The 18973-nt window shown below is 46.0% G+C and overlaps 2 protein-coding genes across 2 annotated transcripts in view; one reads left to right on the forward strand and one right to left on the reverse strand.

Moving 5' to 3' along the window:
* MYO1E (myosin IE) overlaps nucleotides 1-12025 on the forward strand; it is a 193963-nt gene extending 181938 nt beyond the window's left edge. Inside the window, exons 27-28 of the mRNA XM_004687732.2 lie at nucleotides 5993-6162; nucleotides 10881-12025. Coding sequence (XP_004687789.1) covers nucleotides 5993-6162; nucleotides 10881-10957 — 247 coding nt within the window. The 3' untranslated portion in view covers nucleotides 10958-12025. The remainder of the gene's footprint in view (nucleotides 1-5992; nucleotides 6163-10880) is intronic.
* A 4204-nt stretch (nucleotides 12026-16229) lies between these two features.
* The window catches only part of CCNB2 (cyclin B2), a 36696-nt gene continuing 33952 nt past the window's right edge, over nucleotides 16230-18973 (reverse strand). Inside the window, exons 8-9 of the mRNA XM_004687733.2 lie at nucleotides 17345-17455; nucleotides 16230-16435 (exon numbers count right to left, since the gene is read on the reverse strand). Of these exons, the coding sequence (XP_004687790.1) occupies nucleotides 16325-16435; nucleotides 17345-17455 (222 nt within the window). The 3' untranslated portion in view covers nucleotides 16230-16324. The remainder of the gene's footprint in view (nucleotides 16436-17344; nucleotides 17456-18973) is intronic.

The following is an 18973-nucleotide window of genomic DNA, read 5'->3' on the forward strand; positions in this document are numbered from 1 at the left end:
GAGTTTGGGACTCCGTGATGGTCTAATGTTCCACACTGCTGGCCGAAGTGGGGGAATGGTAGACCTAGAGTTGCTGAGACCAAAGGGAGGCAGGCATCTTCCCCCACCTCAAAGGCAAACCGCTGTGCTCCCAGGTGGGGTGGGTGCAGGAAGCCAGCCTGACAGAGGAGCTGTGTGGCCATTTCTCAGCAAGACGCTAGGCCCTGTGCTTACTTGCACAGGGTAAAGCAGGGTTCAGCTCCCTCTCCTGAGTGCTGCCCAAGTCCTGCCTAAGCAGCCAAGGGAGTGGAGGCAGCCCCAGGAGCGCAGACACAGGGAGGGTTGGTCGTCATTGATGTCACAGGAGCTTTTGTTTTCTTGTGGGCTTTCAGCGTCTTGTGGGGTTGGGCAGCTGTCCACAAGGGCTCAGAATTTGTGTGGCTTCCTGATGTGGGGACAAAGGCATGGCATGGCCTTCCCAGGTCACGCAAAGGGGGCTTTCCAAGCAGGCCAGGTTTTCATGGAGCAAAGTGGCTGTCATGGGCTTGGCTCCTTGGGAAACTGTGGGAAGGTTCTGTTGTGGTGGTGTGAGGAGGGGAACAGCCAGTTTGGGAAAGATCTGCTGCTGGGAGCTAGGGGTGGGGTCAGCTGGGGCTCAGCTTCTTCTTGTACTTGTCATCTTAACAGGAAGTAGCTCCCATGTTGTGGAAAGTGACCTACAGTGGTGGTCAAGCAGGATAGCCTTCCTGGGCTCTAGGGTCCCAGTAACCATATGGAAATATTATGTTGACTCAGTGCTGCAGAATTTATTACCACATACTACGTGCAGCTTTATTTTTGAGATGACAACAGGAAAAATAATTAGAATCAGGAGTCTGAAGTGCTTGCTGTAATTCCCATTATGCCAATGAAATAATTTTATAACAATGTTCAGTCTTTAAAGTTTGTGAGAAACAAATATCATCAAATACCAGAAATGACCAAGTTATCTAAGTCCTGCATGTCCATTATAAAATAAACTGAAGTGAATCCTTATAGGTGAGTGGCCCGTGAGTTGCTGAGGGTAGTGTGGGGGCTTTAATTCAGGAGCCGAAATAGAAGTGGAATGTAGCAGAATAATTAGAATTGTTCATAACTATGTATTGCCTTTTCTTTTAATATCACTACTCCTGAGTCTGTTTGATTGAATCATTAATAATGGCTGTGTAGCAGCTAATGCACAAAACTCCTGAAAGAGTTAACGACCTTCCCTTACCGGCTGGACTGATCTGGCTCTAGCAGTGGCCAAGAGGGTCTTGCTTGCTGTAAAAGAAGTCTGATTCCCTCTTTCATTGCATCGCCCAGTTGCTATTTGCCTGTGTGTGGAGGGCTCCTGCAGAAAAGACTTTATGAATCAATTCTAGCAGCTCTCGCCAGGATGACGCAGGATCGCCACCTAGCGAGGGAAGGACGAGCGACTGGGTGGCAGCCTGAGCCTCCCACAGCCAGGACAATAGCTCTTCTCGCACCTCTTTCCTGTGTGGTTTCCAGGTCTGTGTGGCAAAATTAAGTAGTCATGCTCACCTCATCATCCCTGTGCTCCTTGGCACATCCGACAACAGATTTTGTCAAGCGCACTCTTGAAAGCTTTCTTAGCCAGAGTCCTCGCATTTTGCAAATGAAGACATTGATCCCTAGAGAGGGGGAGTGATGTCGCCAAGTTATGTGCCAACTATGTGCACTGACTCCTTAGCCAGCCCCCCCACCCCCGCCACCTCTGTCACTCCATTAGGACGTGCTGACTGAGGCCACAGCAGGTGAGCACTATTACCCGATAACGGTATCAGGACGCGCAGGCTGCCAGAAGTTGGGGGGGGGGGGCTGCAGGGGGAGGGTGCAAAAGTGATCTGAAGGTGGAACAGGAGTCGGTGGTGCTGGGTGGGGTGGGGCGGGGCCAGGCCAGAGGAGCAAAGCCAGTGCGAGGGTCCAGTATCACCAGTGCAGCCAGAGCCCTGTGGAGATGCCACCCTGCCCGCCAGTGATGGAGTCAGCAGGAAAGTTGGCATCAGTCTTTACACACAGGTGGAGTGTGGTTAACTGGAAGGACGTCTGAAACGCCTAGCACAGCACCCAGGAGGGTGCAGGCAGCCAAGTGGAGTTGATTGTAGTTCACAGAGTTGTAGGCTGGGGTTGCCAGAAGATCCTCGGAACAGTGAGGGCATGCTAGGAAATGAGAATGAGCCCGGCGACCTGTGAGGAGGGCATTGCTATGGCAGACCTGCTGCCAAATGGTCTGCACTGAACCAGTCGCCATGGCAGCTGCACCCCTCCCCGGTCTACAGGGGGAGCCAGAGAGCCCTACTGGGTGTTGCCGGAACCGACTTCCTAATGCAAAGTGCAGGTATTCTCCACCTCTACCAACCCTCCCCTCGTTCCTACTCACCCACTCAAGCACAGATTCTGCTCCCCCAGAGGCAACACCCCCAGCTCTAACCAAACCTGGGCTCCTCCCAACTGTTAAGTGCTACAAACAGCCTTCAGCCAAGTGCTAAATAACCAGATACTGCACTGCCAGCCTGGTACAGCTATCCACGGCCTGGGACAATCAAGCCAACTCTTGCTGTGGATCTACAGGGGGCCCCGAATTCTCAAAGTAATTTTAATTGGTTTCATTTTGGTTTTGTTTTTACGGATTTATTCATTTATGCATATAGGAGCTGGCGTACAGGCCAGAGGTGCGAGGGGTGAGGCGATTTACCAGAGACAGAGTGGGGAGTAGAACAGGCTGATCTACTGAGATATGGTGCCGAGGGGAGCAGTGGGCTGAGACAGGAGAGGTCTGCTGCGCCATGTGGGTCACCTCCTTGGTGGAGGATCGAACTCATGCTGCAGTGGTTGTAGATAGTTTCATAGTGCTGTGCTTTAACCATTGCATCACCAGGGAGGGCCCTGATTGGTTTCATTTCGACTTACCCTGAGGAAGTAGCCTCTGATCTTGGGATCAAAGAGCCCTGGTGGCTGTGTTCACAGGGCTGTTTAGAGGACCCTGCCCCCCCCCCCAGCCTGACAGCCTGCAGCCACTGCAGTGGGCAGCCAGCACCCGAGTGTCAGCAGGCCCTGCATAGCCCAAAGGCACATGCGGTTTACCTGTGTTTTTTTTTTTTTTTAAGAAGTTTTTTGAGATAATTGACGTGCCATAAAACCAGCCCATATAAAAAAGAATTCAGCAGCTTATAGTGCACTAACAGAATTGTGCAACCATCACCATAATATTATTTTAGAACTTTTCATCATCTCCAAGAGAAAACTTTCTCCCAATAGCAGTCATTCCCCCAACTTCCAGTTCCAGCCCTTGGCAACCACTGTCTACTTTCTGACAGTGTAAATTAGCCTATTCTGGACATTTCATAGAAATAGAATCATTCTTCTTTGGTAACTGTATTGCTAAGTTTTCTTTTTCATATGTTGAGGATGGAATTGTTTTCTCAGTTTTGCTTTTGGATTTTTTCAGTGGCAGCACAGAAATACAGCTGATTCTTATACATTGATCTTGTGTTCTGTAGTGGTATGGAACTCATTAATTAGCTCTAATAGTTTCATAGTGGATTCCATAGGATTTTCTTTATGCAAAATCATCTCATGTGCACACAGAGGTATTTTCACTTTTTCCCAACCATATGCATTTTCATTTTCTTGCCTAACTGCTCTGGTTAGAGCTTCCAGTACAGCATTGGACACAAGTAGTGAGAGCTGACATTTTGCTTATGCCTGCTCTTGGGGAGACATTGTGTTTCACCTGCAAATCTGAGGTAAGCTAGCAGTCTGTGGACAGGCATCTTAACCCCACCATGGCTTAGAAGCTTCCGTGAAAGAAGGGAGGAAGACTCTGGTGTGGCTTGTCAGGACTGGGACTGCACAAGGGGGCACCTGGCAAGAACTTGGTAGAACCCCTGAAGGACTTTGGTCTGTTTCCCAAGAGCAGGGAGAAGTCGTTACAAGGATTTTCAGTGGATGATGAGGTAAACTAATAAAAACTGAGCTGGGGTGATGTTCTGTGAGCCTAGAAATAAAGCAACTCTTAGGAGAGATGAGAATGAGGAGGAACTGAGAGGCTGTAACCAGAGGGGGAGGGCAGCGTGAGGGGTGACTGCTGGATGGCTGCAGGGAGAGTCCTACCTTTCAGGGGTTATGGTCTGTATTGTCCCCTAAGAGGCCCCCTGTGTGGGGCTTACACCCAAGTCTCAATCCTGGGACCTAGCACCTCATCAGTCTGCACTGATGATGATGAGTTTACCCCTTGGCCATAAAGAGAGACCATCGTTGGGTCCTTCTACGAGTGTGCTGTGTGTGTGCACACTTTCTCATGTACGCCTAACTCTGTTCCCTGAAACTGCCAGGCTTTCATGCTCCTTGTGTTCTAATAAGCACCCCCCCACTCCTCTCAGTTCTTGTTGCTGGGAAGTCAGGTGACTTCTGGTATCCAAGTTAATGACTCTTCTTTAACCAAATGCTGACACATCCCTACTACAGCGGTTGCTTAATTCAAAGTCTGCTTGCCTGACCAGCTTTCAGAGAAGCAAGCACTTCTCAAGCAGGGAATGGGGATTTCCAGTAGACTGGGGAGGAAATGATGTCATGCTAACGATCTGTAAGATGCCTTTCCTCTAATGAAAGTGCTCGGTGGGGAATACGTGGGGGCCGTGATGGGAGAATGACCGAGCAGGACCTGAGCTCTTAGCATCTGTTATCACAGCAACTCAGCAAGGACAGTGGGCTCCAGCCTCCTGAGAGCGCTACTCAAAAACTGGTGTGTTTTTTCCTTCCAGAACTCCAGCCACAGGAAAGGCCCGCCCTTCCCTCCTCCTTCCTGTAGGTGTGAGGCCAGACTTCACAGCCAGCCCCACAATGTTGACCTCAGTCTCTCAGATGAAATTTTAGGCTTAAGTTTCTTTTATAAGCAGATAAACATAGACATTGATTTGGTTTATCCTTTACTAAGTGGGTAGAAAATTCTATTTTGTAGGTTTTTGGTTTTTTTTTGCAAAAAGCAAAAAAAAAATTATGAACATAATTGATAATCATCCCAGGTAGAATGTAACAAATAGGAGAAAACTATAGCTATCTGCTTTTGAGACAGTGTCCGAATGGAGTCGAGGAGAGCTAGTAAATAAAAAGAACACATTTAAGCTGGAAGGCCCTGAGGCAGCTCTGATGAGCGTGACCCGGGTGAGGAGATGCCATGGGCTGTCAGCGGTGGCGGCCAGGATGCGGTTAAGTCCTGGCAGGTTGCAGAGCGGCTCCCCCACCTCTGAGTCACCCAGCGCCAAATGTCAGCAGTGCTGCTGTAGAGAAACTACGCTGGGTAAACTCTTGGATAAGAATATTTTCAGTGGCACTTTTTGGACTGGTAAAAACTAGAATCATCCCAAATCACCCTCAACAATGGACTGGATAAAAAATGGTGGTATCTTCATGGCGCAGACTAGTATAAGAAATGAGGAAGAATGAACTATAATACATGTTCATTCTATAATACATATTTGAGCTGCACCAGGGTGCAGCTCAAATATGGAGCAAGTGGTAGAATCAAAGTTCTTTGAAACAGAATGAGGCCAACTGTGTTGTTTCGGGATACTACAGAGTTAGTCATACGAAATACAGGGTCACGGTTGCTAGTTCCAGAGGGGTTGCAGTTGAAGGGCGCTACCTGCAGGCTTCCACAGCAAGAGTTCTAATTCCAAAGTTGGGGGAAACAATAGAGGCGAAACTGTCTCCCTGGCGTTTAAATATTCTTTACACACTTCTGTGTGAATGCATCTTTTCCACATTTCCTTCTATGCTGGGGACACAATAACAGCGGCTAATATGTATTGAGAACTGTTTTCACAGCCACCTTGTCAGGGAAGGTAATTTTATTCTCAGAGAAACTTGAGTGGAGCTGGATTTCGACTAGAGTAAGCCAGTGGGGCAGCACACCCCAAACCACCAGCCGCTGCTGGGTTCCATCTCTCACCTGCCTCCACTCTCTCCACAGGGTTCGGAGACAAACGACTAGTCGACCTGCCCCAGCCGGGGGCCGGCCCAAGCCCCAACCCAAGCCCAAACCTCAGGTGCCACAATGCAAGGCTCTGTACGCCTACGATGCTCAGGACACAGACGAACTCAGCTTCAATGCCAATGACATTATCGATATTATCAAAGAAGGTAAGTGCATGGCCGACTGGCTGGGACAAGCTTCCAGAAAGCATACAGTCACAGAGTTGTAAAAATAGCTTGAATAGGAGGGGAATTTATGGGCTTCTGGTAGACGTAGGTCAGGCTTCGGGCTCAGTTGGAGCAAGACTTCCTTGTAGAATGCTTCTTTCAGCTCTGCCTTCTCTGCATTTTCTCCTTTCTCTACGTGTTTTTCCTCATGGTAGCAATATAGCTGCAACCGCCCCAGGCTGACAGATTAAACTGTTTAAAATTTGCATCCTCTCTGAAACTTCTCTTACTGGACCAAATTGGTCAGGTCAGGTGTTTGTCCCTGAGCTAATCTCATCTTGTCTCTAGAGTGAGTTAGACCTGACAGATCTAAAGACCAGAGGAAGGTGATTCCACTCAGTCTTCACGACTTCCTCATAATGAAGGGAGAAGGAATGGAAGCCAGGGAGGCATCCTGTAACATCCATTATAAAAGTCATCTGTGGGCTTGGCTGACTGCTTTATTTATTTGGAAGAGAAGATCTTAAAATGTGTGTGTGTGTGTGTGTGTGTGTGTGTACATATAAGCATAGTAAACAAAGTTGATTCATAATTTAGAAGGTTAAAAAGTGCCATGAAGGAAACAGTCTTTATGTTGAGGGCTGGGAAGAGAAAGAAACAAAAAGATTGAGAAGGAAATGAGAGAAGCTAAGAAAAAAAAGTGGCTTTAGGAAAAGGAGTTGACACCCAGTTTTCACACAGAACCCCCAGGAGGTGCTATGGGAAGTGAACTGAAGCTGGGAGTGGCCTGGTCATGGAGACCGGTGAGAGCTTGTGAGGGTGGGTGGGGGGTTTCATCCAAGGCTATGAGCAGAGGAAGGACCTCCTGAGTGGACACAGGGGTCCCTGACAAGTCTAGCTTCCCAGAGAGGTGGCAAAAGCAATGCCAGGAATTGTTTCAACAGATTCCTTCATTAGATGAGTGCACTGGGAAGTCAAGGTCGCTGGACCATCCTCCTCTAAATGTTATTGTATCTCCAGTCACCATTTAGTTCTCTGCGGGTTTTAATATTTTATGCCATTTCACATCCTTCAAAAGTCTTAGAGTAAAAATGTGTAGCAATTGCCAACTTTTAATAAACACAAACTGGGTTTTTATCAGCTTTGCTTAGCAAAAATACTGGAAAGGATCTTATATCAGTGTGAGGAGTAAAATGGTTAAATCAGCTTTGCTCTGGAGGGCCGACCAGTCTCATTTCTATAAAGACATAAAAGCTGGCCCTCCCTGGTGGCGCAGCGGGTTAAAGCACAGCACTAAGAAGCTAAAGCCACTTCCGCATAAGTTCAACTCCTGCCTGCCCTGGCTGGAGGTGCCCACATGGCGTGGCAGACCTCTCCTGGCACGCCTGCTGCTCCCCTCAGCAGTGTACTTCATCAGTCTGCCTGTTCTGTTCCCCGCTCTGTCTCTGGTGAATCCTCTCACCCTCCGGCATCTCCGGCCTATAACCCCAGTTCTGTATGCATTAAATAAATCTTTAAGAAAAAAATCTTAAAAAAATTGATTAAAAAAAAAGACATAAGGGCCCTCCCTGGTGGCACTGCGGGTTAAAGCACAACACTGAGAATCTAAAGCCACTTCTGATTTAGTTCGATTCCCGCCTGCCCCGGAGGTGACCACATGGCGTGGCAGACCTCTCCTGACCCGCCCGCTGCTCCTCTCAGCAGTGTACTTCGTCGGATCTGCATGTTCTGCTCCCCACTCTGTCTCTGGTGAAGCCTCTCACCGCCTCTGAGCCTCTGGCCTGTACCCCAGTTCTGTCTGTACAAATAAATAAATCTTTAAAAAAAAAAAAAAGACATAAGAGCTGTCTGCATGTGTGTGTGTACCCACATGTACATATGCTATAGAACATGTGAAAGTGGTCTTTAAGTGTTGGGTTTTCTGGGGGTGGGGGGTGGTTTCAAAATTTTCTAAAAATGTATTGAATATAATTAAAGCAATTGTATATTTTATATATAACAGGTAGAGTCCTAGAAGTTATGAAAAGATGCTATAAATTATCAATGCAATTTAAACGTGGTATGCATGCAGGGACAGGATAGCATCCAGAGACAGACTGAGTGAAATAGATATTTAATTTAGGATAAATGTGGCATTTAAACTAGGATGGAGAAGAGAAACAACTGCTTTCCATTTTGATTTTTTTTTTTACATCCCATTGTTTTACAGCCTTGTTAGTATGTTGTCAGTAGCTCTCCCATCACCAAAGTACCCACAGTGCCCTCCACCAAAGTTCTTCCCTTTTTAAAAAGAAGACAAAGTTAGATCTTTACCTTATACACAAAACAAATATCAAATGAATTAAAGATCTGAAAATATGTAAATTGCATAAGTTCAGTGGGGGGAGACTTTAAAAGAAGCCCAGAAAGTGAATGTTTGGATGGGAAAAGCCTTCCTACATCACTCATAAAACCCCCAAGCTATATCATAGAAAATGTTAAAATCTTTTGTATGGTGAAGTGCACCAGGGGCAAAGTTAAACAATCAGAAGTAGACTAGCATGAGAGGTTTTACCCAGTAAATAGGTCCTCTTCTGCCTGAATTGTAAGTTACAATCTGTCCAAATGGACAAAGGCTATGGAGGTGAGGCTGGGCCCCCTGCCCCCCAATCATCAAGAAAACACAGAGCAAACATTTCATCTTTTGCACTGGCAGATACTGAAGTGGGATACAGTCTGCAATCCCCTATCCAAACCCATAGACCCAGTGCCTCCCTGGTGGCGCAGGGGATTAAGTCTCAGCACTATGAAGCTATCTATCCCTGGCCACTGCGGCATGAGTTGTATCCCCAGCCAGGGAGGTGGCCCACATGACACAGCAGATCTCTCTTGTCTCACCCACTGCTCCCCTCAGCAGTGTGTTTCAATATATCCACCTGTTCTGTTCCCCACTCTGTCTCTGGTGAATCCTCTCACTACCCCCCTTTCCCCCACTGCTGGCCTATACCCCAGCTCTTGTATGCATAAATAAATAAAATCATTTTCTAAAAAACCCATAGACCTGAATGAGTTTCAGACATGCAGAGGTAGGTGCATTTAGGGAGATAAAAAGGGTGTAGATACCATGCATTATAAACCCCCTTGTGGATCGCAGAGCATCACCATGAACAAACCCTCTATTTCTGCCTTGAAACATGAGTATTCACACCCAGAGCAAGAGATGTAAATAAACACCTGGCAGCCCAGCTCAAGTGCCATGAAATGAGTTATAGAAAACTTGTAGAACTTTGTGGATGAGTTGGTCAGGGAAATGTACTTAGTTACTGTGTACTGCTGGCATGGACTCTGGGTAGGAAATGTACAAGACTGATCAAAAATTTAAAATCATGTCTAAATAACTATGGATTTATATGTCAACACTTCTACCAAGATGAATCTCAAGTAAATATTAACATGCATGAAATAAACATAAAAGTCCTAGAAGTAAAGAGAGATTTCTGTTTTAATAGTATCAGTGTGGAGGTTTTCTCAAAGTGCAAAGAAAACCAGAAAGGAAATAATAGATCATCTGCTGCAGCTACTTAAAATAAAAAGTAACAAATTGGAGGAGGGAAATTTGCAACTCATGAGATGGTCACTCATACATAAAGAACTCCTTAAAATAATAACAGAGAAAAATAGACAATTGATCTGAACAGTAGCTGCAGAAAAGATGGTACTTCTTTATCTACTGGTAGGAATTGACCTTTATTTATGTTAATATTTTCTGAGTGCAGAACATACATTGTCATTAATCTTAATAAATACTGCTTGTCTAACATGAAGCATCTCTGGAAGCCAGTACCACTCCCCTCCCACCCTATTCCCACACTTCTCTTTTTGTACTTTTGTATTGCCTGTCACAAAAAAAATATCTTTTCTTACTAATGGGTAATAGAAAACCCATATTCTTTGATGCAGGAAATCTATCCTATAGAAATACTTGCAGGTAGGCACAAAAATCATGTGTGTGTTTGTATCTGTGTGTATCGCATTATAGTGGAAAATTGGGAACAAGTGTCTATCAGTGAGGGAATTGTAGCATGTAATACAGCTTTGTTTTTTTTTTTTTTAAATGAGGGTTCAGATATTAAAAAGCAAAGTGTGGAATATTGATAGACATGGCCTATTTTCTGCTTGAAATTAACTTGTGTGCTTCTAATTGCATAAAAACAGTTTGAAAGAATAAATACCAAATACTATTGGTGAAGGGACTGCTGTTAACTGGGAACTAAGAATTAGGTTGCTTGGGAGGGATATGAACTCTGCAGGGAGACTAGCCCCAGCCTGGGGAAGGCAAGGGGAGGAAGCAGGATTGGGGAGCCGGCAGACCAACCGGAGTCTCTGGTCCAGAGCAGACTCCAGAGCAACTCAAGTTCCTAAAGTCCTTCCTGGCTCAGCACTGGCTGGAGAAAGGAGCAGGGACTGGAAAGTTTGGGGTGTGGGGGCGGCACAGCTGGAGGCTGCCAGCAAAACTGCATATCTGGGCTACAGGTTCTTTCTGTAGGGGACCCTAAGTATCTGTCATGGGCAAGGGGCTACTTTTACAGTCTGCTTTTCCAGTGCAAACAAAATCAGTAAGACAAAAAGAACATGGATGGAGCCAAATCACCTTTGTGGGTGTGGGGAGCCGTGGAGCAGGGGGTGTCGTGTGCACAAGCTTTGCTCCTATTCACTTTCGCCGCTTCATCTCCCTGCAGATCCTTCTGGCTGGTGGACGGGTCGACTGCGAGGCAAACAGGGCCTGTTCCCCAACAACTACGTGACCAAGATCTGAGGCACACAGGCACTGTGACACCGGGGGCGGAAGGAGCTCCCGGCAGAAGGGAAGGGGGCAACTGGGGGCTCTTCTGATGCATAGAAAGCGACTGCTTCTCCAGGGCCTGGAGATTTCCTGGCCCCTTCCCCCCAGAGGACATCGAAGAGATGGGCTGGGGACAAGGGAGTATGACTCCATAAATGTCTCCACTAGGTAACCTATCTTAGGAGCCCAGGAGGGTAAAGCCACCACCCACTGAGATTTATTTATTGTATTTAAACCTGGTGAGACGACAGATGATGCCCATGCCTCTCGTGGGCGCTATCCTAGCAGGCCCCACTGCTCCCCAGGCCGGGAACCAGGCCCAGGCACCGCTAAGCGGCCGCTGACCAAGTAAGTGCCTTTAGTTGAAGAGCACATTTCTTTCATCCCTCTTTTCCTTACCTGACACACATTCCTCTCTGCCACCTTCCTTCCTGGAGGGTCAGCCCTCCCCTGGCTGGGCTCGGGGCTCGAATGAGCTGGCACTTCCCAGGCAGTCGTCAGGGCAGCTGACATGCTGCCCCGGGCCACAGGTGCAGAGGGCTGAAGCGCTGGTTTACACGCTGCCTGGCTCATAGGGCCACAGGGCTGGGCCGGGCAGGGGCTGGGGCTGGGGCAGGGGCAGGGGCCAGGCTGTCCGCCTTGCTTCCTCTGGGTCTTCAGTTGGAATGTGGCTGGCCCATGTTGGTTTTTTTGTTTAATGCTGTACCTTACAAGAAGGATCTTTTTTTTTTTTTCCAAGCTGTACATTTATAAAAAACAGATCATATACTGTATATATAAAAATCTGGAGATGTTAGAAACATGTATGAATGTACTAAGTAGTATCCACTGTTCTTATTCGTCAGATAGGTTTTATTACAAACTTGCACCAGGTACTTACAATGTGCACTACTTTCCAACTCTAGAATCAGTGTTACTGCTTTCTAGCTCAGCCCCTGCTATCCCTCCCAACCCTCTCCTGGTAGGTAACTCCCCACCACCACCACCACCACCCCGGCCCCCACCCCGGCCCCTGTGTCCCTCCTTTACCTCCTAAATAAATAAAGGAATCAGTGAACCATCTTGTTCTCTTGTGATGTTTGTAATGGATTGAATTGTGCCCCCCACCAATATCAAAAGGTGTTGAAGCCCCACCGTCTGAATGTAACTTTATCTGGAAATAGGGCCTTTAAGAGGTGATCAGGTAAGGTTGTCATTAGGGTGGCCCAATTCTAACCCAGCTGATATCTTGATAAAAGGGGGAGATTTGGACACAGGGAGAAGAGCCATCCCAGGCCTGAGAGACCTGGAACCAATCATGCAACATCTGGACGTCAGACATATAGCCCAGAGCACTGGTGAGTCAGAACAGTTCTGTTGTCATCACTCAGACCATGAGACCTCAGGCGGCCCTCATAAACCAGCGCCGTGTCCAATGTAGCAATGGTGAGAGGCGGAGACCACGTCATGTTCATTGTAAGGGGATGGTTCTGGGGGAAGGCTGTCACCCCTCTACGTCTCCTCTAGTCGTCACAGTTACTCTTAAACTACTGGGGAAGTAGGGCTTGAACATCACCCCTTTTGGTTGTTTTAAGATCCCTAGTCCATGGGAGGCAGTGGAAGGAATCACAACTCATGAAATTCCTTAAATAAAAATGTGTCCTCTCTTCATAATTTCCCCATTGCACATTTTTTACGCCAAGGAGTGGAGGGGCGTCAGCTCTATTTTTACTTCACTGATTGGCTGTTTGTTTTTAAGAGAAAACCATGCCTTCGTTGGCCAAACGGGCTGAGCATGTGGGCAGTGGCCCCGCCCTGCCTCCTGGACCTGCGGAGGACAGTGAACCTGCCTGGATGGACACCCGTCATCTCAGGTTTGATTTGCATCTGGCTGAAGTAATTGCCATTTTTGATGCAGAGTGCTCCCTCCCCTCTGAGACCAGTGGATCACATCTTCAACCACCAGTGCTGTTTTCACTGCAGGCCCAGCTTCAGTGCCACGGCCGCAGCCTTCAGCCGCAAGTAGGTCATACCCAGCAGCCACTTGAGGGCGTCCACGCTATGGTATGTGAACTCCCAGACAGTCCAGTTATCTACTTCTGCCATCTTGTCAGTTCTTGGGAAAGCTGGTATGTTAAAATAACATGTAACTGGGACCCACAGGCTCTCAGTGACGAAACACAACTTGAGGTGAGCAGCCCACAAGCCGCAGGAAGATCTTCAACCGTGGAGATGGAAAAACAAGCTCTGTCCCTGCCCCAGTGCAAATGCCCAGTGCCAGGCTCCAGGAGGTATCCCCCAGCGTGGCTTGAACAGGTGAGTGAATTCACATTTACAGGTAAAGATTCTGAGCACTGGTGCTAAAGCCCTGAAATTATTCATTAAAAAAGGAAAGTTTGGGATAATGTTGGTTTAGTCTAAAGATCATTATTTTTATGCCTAAAAAAAATTTAAGTATAGGCTAGTAGAACACTCTGGGATAGATAGGTAACATCCCCCATTTCTTTCCAAATTAGTAAGTCATCAGAAAAATGACCCTTTTTGCACCCCTCCCCCCCCCCAGGGCTCTTAAAATCATTAAACCTGGGTGTTCTCCTGTCTTGAGATTTAGGCCTGTGCTTTGTTCATGATTCACTTAACAAGATATCACTTGGTCCTCCCTGGTGGCGCAGCGGGTTAAAACACAGCACTGAGAAGCTAAAGCCACTTCCGCATGAGTTCAATCCCCACCTGCCCCGGAGGTGACCACATGGCATGGCAGACCTCTCCTGACTTGCCCGCTGCTCCCCTCAGCAGTGTACTTCTTCGATCTGCCTTTTCTGCTCCCCACTCTGTCTCTGGTGAATCCTCTCACCCTCTGCATCTCTGGCCTGCACCCCCCAGCTCTATATGAATAAATAAATAAATCTTAAAAAAAAAAAAAGGTATCACTTACCCAGGAGAAGGCAAAGGAGGCTTAGGAAGCCATACCTGCTTTCTAGAAGGTGCTATTCTGTTTGGGATACTTCTGTGTATACATATACACCTGTGAAGCAATGGGAACTGCAGATCTGACAGATCCCTTCAATGAAAGCTCGAGGAAACCAGGTGGTTTGAATGTGGACCCAAAGTGATCAGACTAGTAAGCCAGAAGTTGGCCTTGTAACCACTTTATACTCTTCACTATCATAATGGATCTCAAAGGTCTGCTGCTGTTGCTTATAACTATTGCGATTAAATTTCTTACCCTGTTAGAAATTAAAACAAAATTTTAAGACCCAAATAAATACACATTCCACTAACCTCCTGCAGAATATTCCACCATCCTCTGGAGGAAGAACAAAGTAAAAGCAAGTTGCATGCTGGTATTGTCATGAAAGTAGTTTCGGTATCATGGACTTCTTGCAAGGGCCCCTAGAACGCACCTACCAAAAAGGTTTAAACACAAGCAGCTGTGCGACCTGTTCTTGTTTCTATGAAATTGGCATGAGTATCCTCCTTCATAGGGTTCTGGACTGAAAGTATGTCACTGAGCCTGGCACAGAGGAAGAACCTGAACTGATTATTTTGAGGAGAAGGTTGATGGTGTTGGAAATAAGATGGACTGTGGGCAAAGTTATGTAAGACCTTTAGGTTTTACCCATCAGAGGAGCCTACAGATTCCAACCTGTTAAGTATTTGCATTTTGCTTTTCTTAGGTTGATTTTTGAGAGAGGTTAGAAGTTTAAAGGTTGACAGTTTGACTATCAAACTGAAGGAGGTAAGGATTAAAAGCATGAATTTAGGATTGGATCAGGGTTCAAATGGTGACTTCAAGGGCCGTGTGACCTTTGGCAAGGTAGTGAACTATAGCAAGCCTTCATGTCTGCAAACAGACTGTAAACTAGGCCTCAATGGTAAGGGGCCGTGCTCCAGGGGGAACGGCACAGCACAGATGGAGAGAAAGGCACCAAGCTTGTAGAAGTGAAATTCCTAAATCTGGGAGGAACTGAGAAGATCAGGGCAGCCTTGGGAGGGATAGGAAACAAGGCAAAGGGGGTGATGTAGCAGAATGACTCCCATCTTCTGCCTGTGGAAGGGGAAATCACCTGGAAAAGCAGCACTGGAAGTCGGGCCAGACTGAGTCTGCCTGCTCAACTCAGGGAGGCCAGAGGGGGAGCTCCAGGTGCCTCCGCAAGTGCTGTGGCAGTTAAAGAGCTTTAAGATACTTTCCTAAGATATCCTGGAAGTATAAACTTCCTGAGCTGGGTGTTTAATACTGGGCTAAGCAAAATATGTACACAAACTCATCCTTTCCTGATGAGAAGCTGAATCTCAGGGGTCAATGAGACATAGCTTTGCATTTTCGAGCCAGGAAGGCTGGTTTTCAGTGTCCATTAGCCAACTAAACGCTAGTGGAAGCATTCCCGGCCTGCCCAGGGACAAGGGGGTCAGGAGCAAGGCTGGCTGAAGCCTGCTTCTCCTCCCTGGCCATTACGGGCACCCACAAGTTAGAGCTCACAGGGAAGCAGGTAGCGGCTTTGGTTGCACTCTGGTTGGGAAAATGCTGAGTTCAGTGAGTTGACTGCAAAGCTTGTCAGAACCTTTATGAATCTTACATAAATTTACAGTGTTTCCCAACATGTGGCTAACTACTTTCTTTCAAAACACCAATTAGCATCTTGTTGAATACACAGAGCAACAACTTATATCTTGTTGATTAAGAGATTAATTTTATGGGTTTTGTTTTAGTGGTTGGAGATTGAGAATGCATTCCCCCCTTGGACAATGACGTTGAATGTGATCAAGTGCCCACACCAAAATCATAATGTAGATAGATAAGGAGAATGTATTCTAAGTGTCAACTGTAACAACCTGAATTTGTAAAACAGGCCAATTTCTCTTTCCAGCTACAGCCCTTTGGGACAGTTCTTCATGTCAACTTCCCTTTGAGACATACACCATGAGGTTTACTTCTGGAGGTTGTTGTCCTGGGGACAAGGTAGGTGTTCCTATGAAGAAACTAGAGAATGGTTGAGTATATTTTAAGAAGGAAGCTGTTAACGTTATCCATATTTTAATTTTACTTTAAGGAGTTAGTCCTTTTATATTCAAGAATGAGTTAGCACTCACTGAAATCAAATTTTGGGTTTTCTTTTTCCATTTGAGAAAATGGTAGGACTGTTTTTACTAAAGCTATTCACAATAGCACAAAGCAAGCTTTACACAATGTACAAACACACAAAATACCTTAAGAAAAATCAATAACTTTATTTTTCCTCAATAGACATTTAGAACATAGGGCTGAGAAAAGGTTTTATGAAATAGGCCAGAGGACTATGTACAGCACTAGGAGTTCCCCATCGGCATGACCATGCACTCTTGTCTAGGGGTCACAGCATTCTAGGACTGTCCCATTAGAGGTGAGGCCAGTTCTTTGATGGCTTTTGAGTTCAGCTGAGGAATAATGCTGATCTTTAGAAGTTTGCTGCTTGCATACTTGTTCTTGATGGCCTGCAGAAGTCATTTGTGATTAAGGACATGCGAGAACCTCCAACCCACACATAGACAGACCCCTCTTATTCCTCAGTTGTAATCTAATTTACAGGTATTGAAAGGCCAACTCAGGAGCAGCAGATGCTATAATAATGCCCAGTCACTAAAGCCAGCAGCATGCTCTAAGGTCATAAGGGGTCTGATTGTCTAGTCCTGGGTTAGAGCCATGGTGGTAACAACAGGTCATAGAAAATTTCTCATAAACTCCCAGAGGGAGTGGAGACGAGACCGTCATACCATGGTGCCGTTAAGATCACCTTGCCAGGCCTGGCAATGAAAGTGAGTAGCAAATAGTGCCCAGCATACCCCACTCACTCCCACAGGTTGTAAACCACGCTGAACCAACACACAGGGAAGCAAGTCAGGTTGTGGGGACAAATGCCTTGCTCCTTGTCACCAGGTCCTTGGTGAGCTGATATTCTGCACCACACGAATCAGGCCTCCAGCACACTTCCTGAGGGGCTTCTTGCCCCTCCCTCCTTCACCACATTCGCTATTCAGGTCCACTTCAGTCATTGCCCCCAAGATCCCGGACCAACGCCCTGTAGTAATCACTCCAACACAGCCCTTTGAGGCAGGCCCTGGCTGTTCAGACCACATAGCAACCACCTTCCTCCATGCTCAGTGCCCTACTCTGTATACTGGGTGTGCGCAGACAAATATGTTGAACAGAAACCTGACCAGCTACATGGGACTGGACATAGCCTAGCAATTTCCCTTGAAAGGAAGTGCTTTCAGGGTCTCAGTCTGTTCTGTTCCCTGATAAATTTATTTGCTCTAATACAGAGATTCACATGTGCCAATAATAGCCATGAAAACACACACAAAACCATAATCTAATGTCGCACACAGCTTAAGAATACTTACAATGAATTTTGTTAGGTTTTCATTTACTTTCACTACATTTTTGGCCATGTGCTGCATGACTTCCAACACTTCATTTTCTGTGTATCCAGTATAATACTGCTGCTTCAGGTTCTAGAACACAGCGTAGAGAGAGGGGGCAAGAAAATAACTCCACTTCTTTAGAAGAACACATCTTACACATACTGACATAATTTTTGTAAAAGTTTTAAAGGCTATTCCTTCTGGAAAAAATCTGAAGTCCTAACTTTAAAAACTATCAGCACAGGCTTTCTGCAGCAGCACTGGAATGACATGCAGCTCTCAGCTAACAAGTGTCACTGGTACCATGTTTCTTGAAGATTGTACAGGTAAGTGGGGGTACTTTGGATTACAAATCTTTTTACTTACCTCTATCACCATACTGAAGATGATGAAAAGTGGGATGGAGGAAAAGGGAAACCCAATCAAGTACCCCTTTATAGCAAGGACAGAGACCTCTGATTTGCATATCTAACACAGCCCTCTAGCAGTAGAGATGGAGTTCAAAGAGTATTTTCAGTCAGGGAATGAGGTTCAGAATTGAGAAATAAATTGAGCCATAGGCAAACCACCCAGTCCTGAAGAATGAGGATTGCCCAGGAGTCAATCCTGGGGATCTTATGCAGTGAAGCACTGGTAACCACACTCAGAAGCTTCTATACCCAAAGAAAGATCAAGCAAAAACCACAATTGATAAAACTCAGAATATATTAAGATGTAACCTTATTTCATTTCAGTTCTTTGATAAAATTCTATAGCTAAAGTACATCCCTTTCCTATGCATGTCTTAATTAGGAAAATAAATCCTAATCGTAAAAAACTAAACATGAGTACCTCCTGAAATAATGTAGCTGTGATGGTATCATGCAGTCAGTTCCCCTAAAACAGGGAGACCAGGTTGAGAGCCCAAGGAAGCAGTGCAAGCGTACGCGAATCTGGTGAAAATGAGCCTCTGTAAAAAGGACCATGTACCATACTCTCTTACTTAAACTCAAGTCTACAGGAAAATTGAAAGGCTACATTAACTGTCAACTTCTGTCCCATGTGTATAGAGGCAGTGGCGTATGTGCTTCCTGCTGTACCAGGAGGTAGGTGATGCCAGGCTTGGTCTACAGGTTCAAGTAGAAACACCTGCTCTCCTTACCAAAGGTACAGTTTCCCTTCAGAATTACCAAGTGTCTGTGGGGTGGATTAAGATGCTTTTGTTCCCCAAAAATTATTTTACCTATAAGTATGCTGATCCTTGCTTTACTACAGTGAGGGTTAAAAAATGGTAATTTCAAACCCTAACATTCTTTCCACTTTCACTAGCCGAAATTCAGCTGATTTAAGAAAAAATCGTCTTCTCTTCCTTATTATGAACCCAAGGTTTTTTGAAGCAGTATTATTACTGTCACTTCCTTTTAATGGTCAGATTTACTGAGTCAGAACCCTTTCAAGCCAGTTCCTATGTCTCTTTAATGTGACGCCATCACTCCTGAGAATTGGCCTGCTCTCTGGTTTAGCTTTGTTCGAGGCTCAACTTGCACTTCCACCTACCTGACCCTAAATCAGCAATTTTCTAAAAAGCCCTAGTCCTCATGGCCAATAGCATTTAGTATTCAAGATCTG

Source organism: Condylura cristata, unplaced genomic scaffold (assembly GCF_000260355.1).
Source record: "Condylura cristata isolate star-nosed mole 26May11 unplaced genomic scaffold, ConCri1.0 scaffold00023, whole genome shotgun sequence".
NCBI lineage: Eukaryota > Metazoa > Chordata > Mammalia > Eulipotyphla > Talpidae > Condylura > Condylura cristata.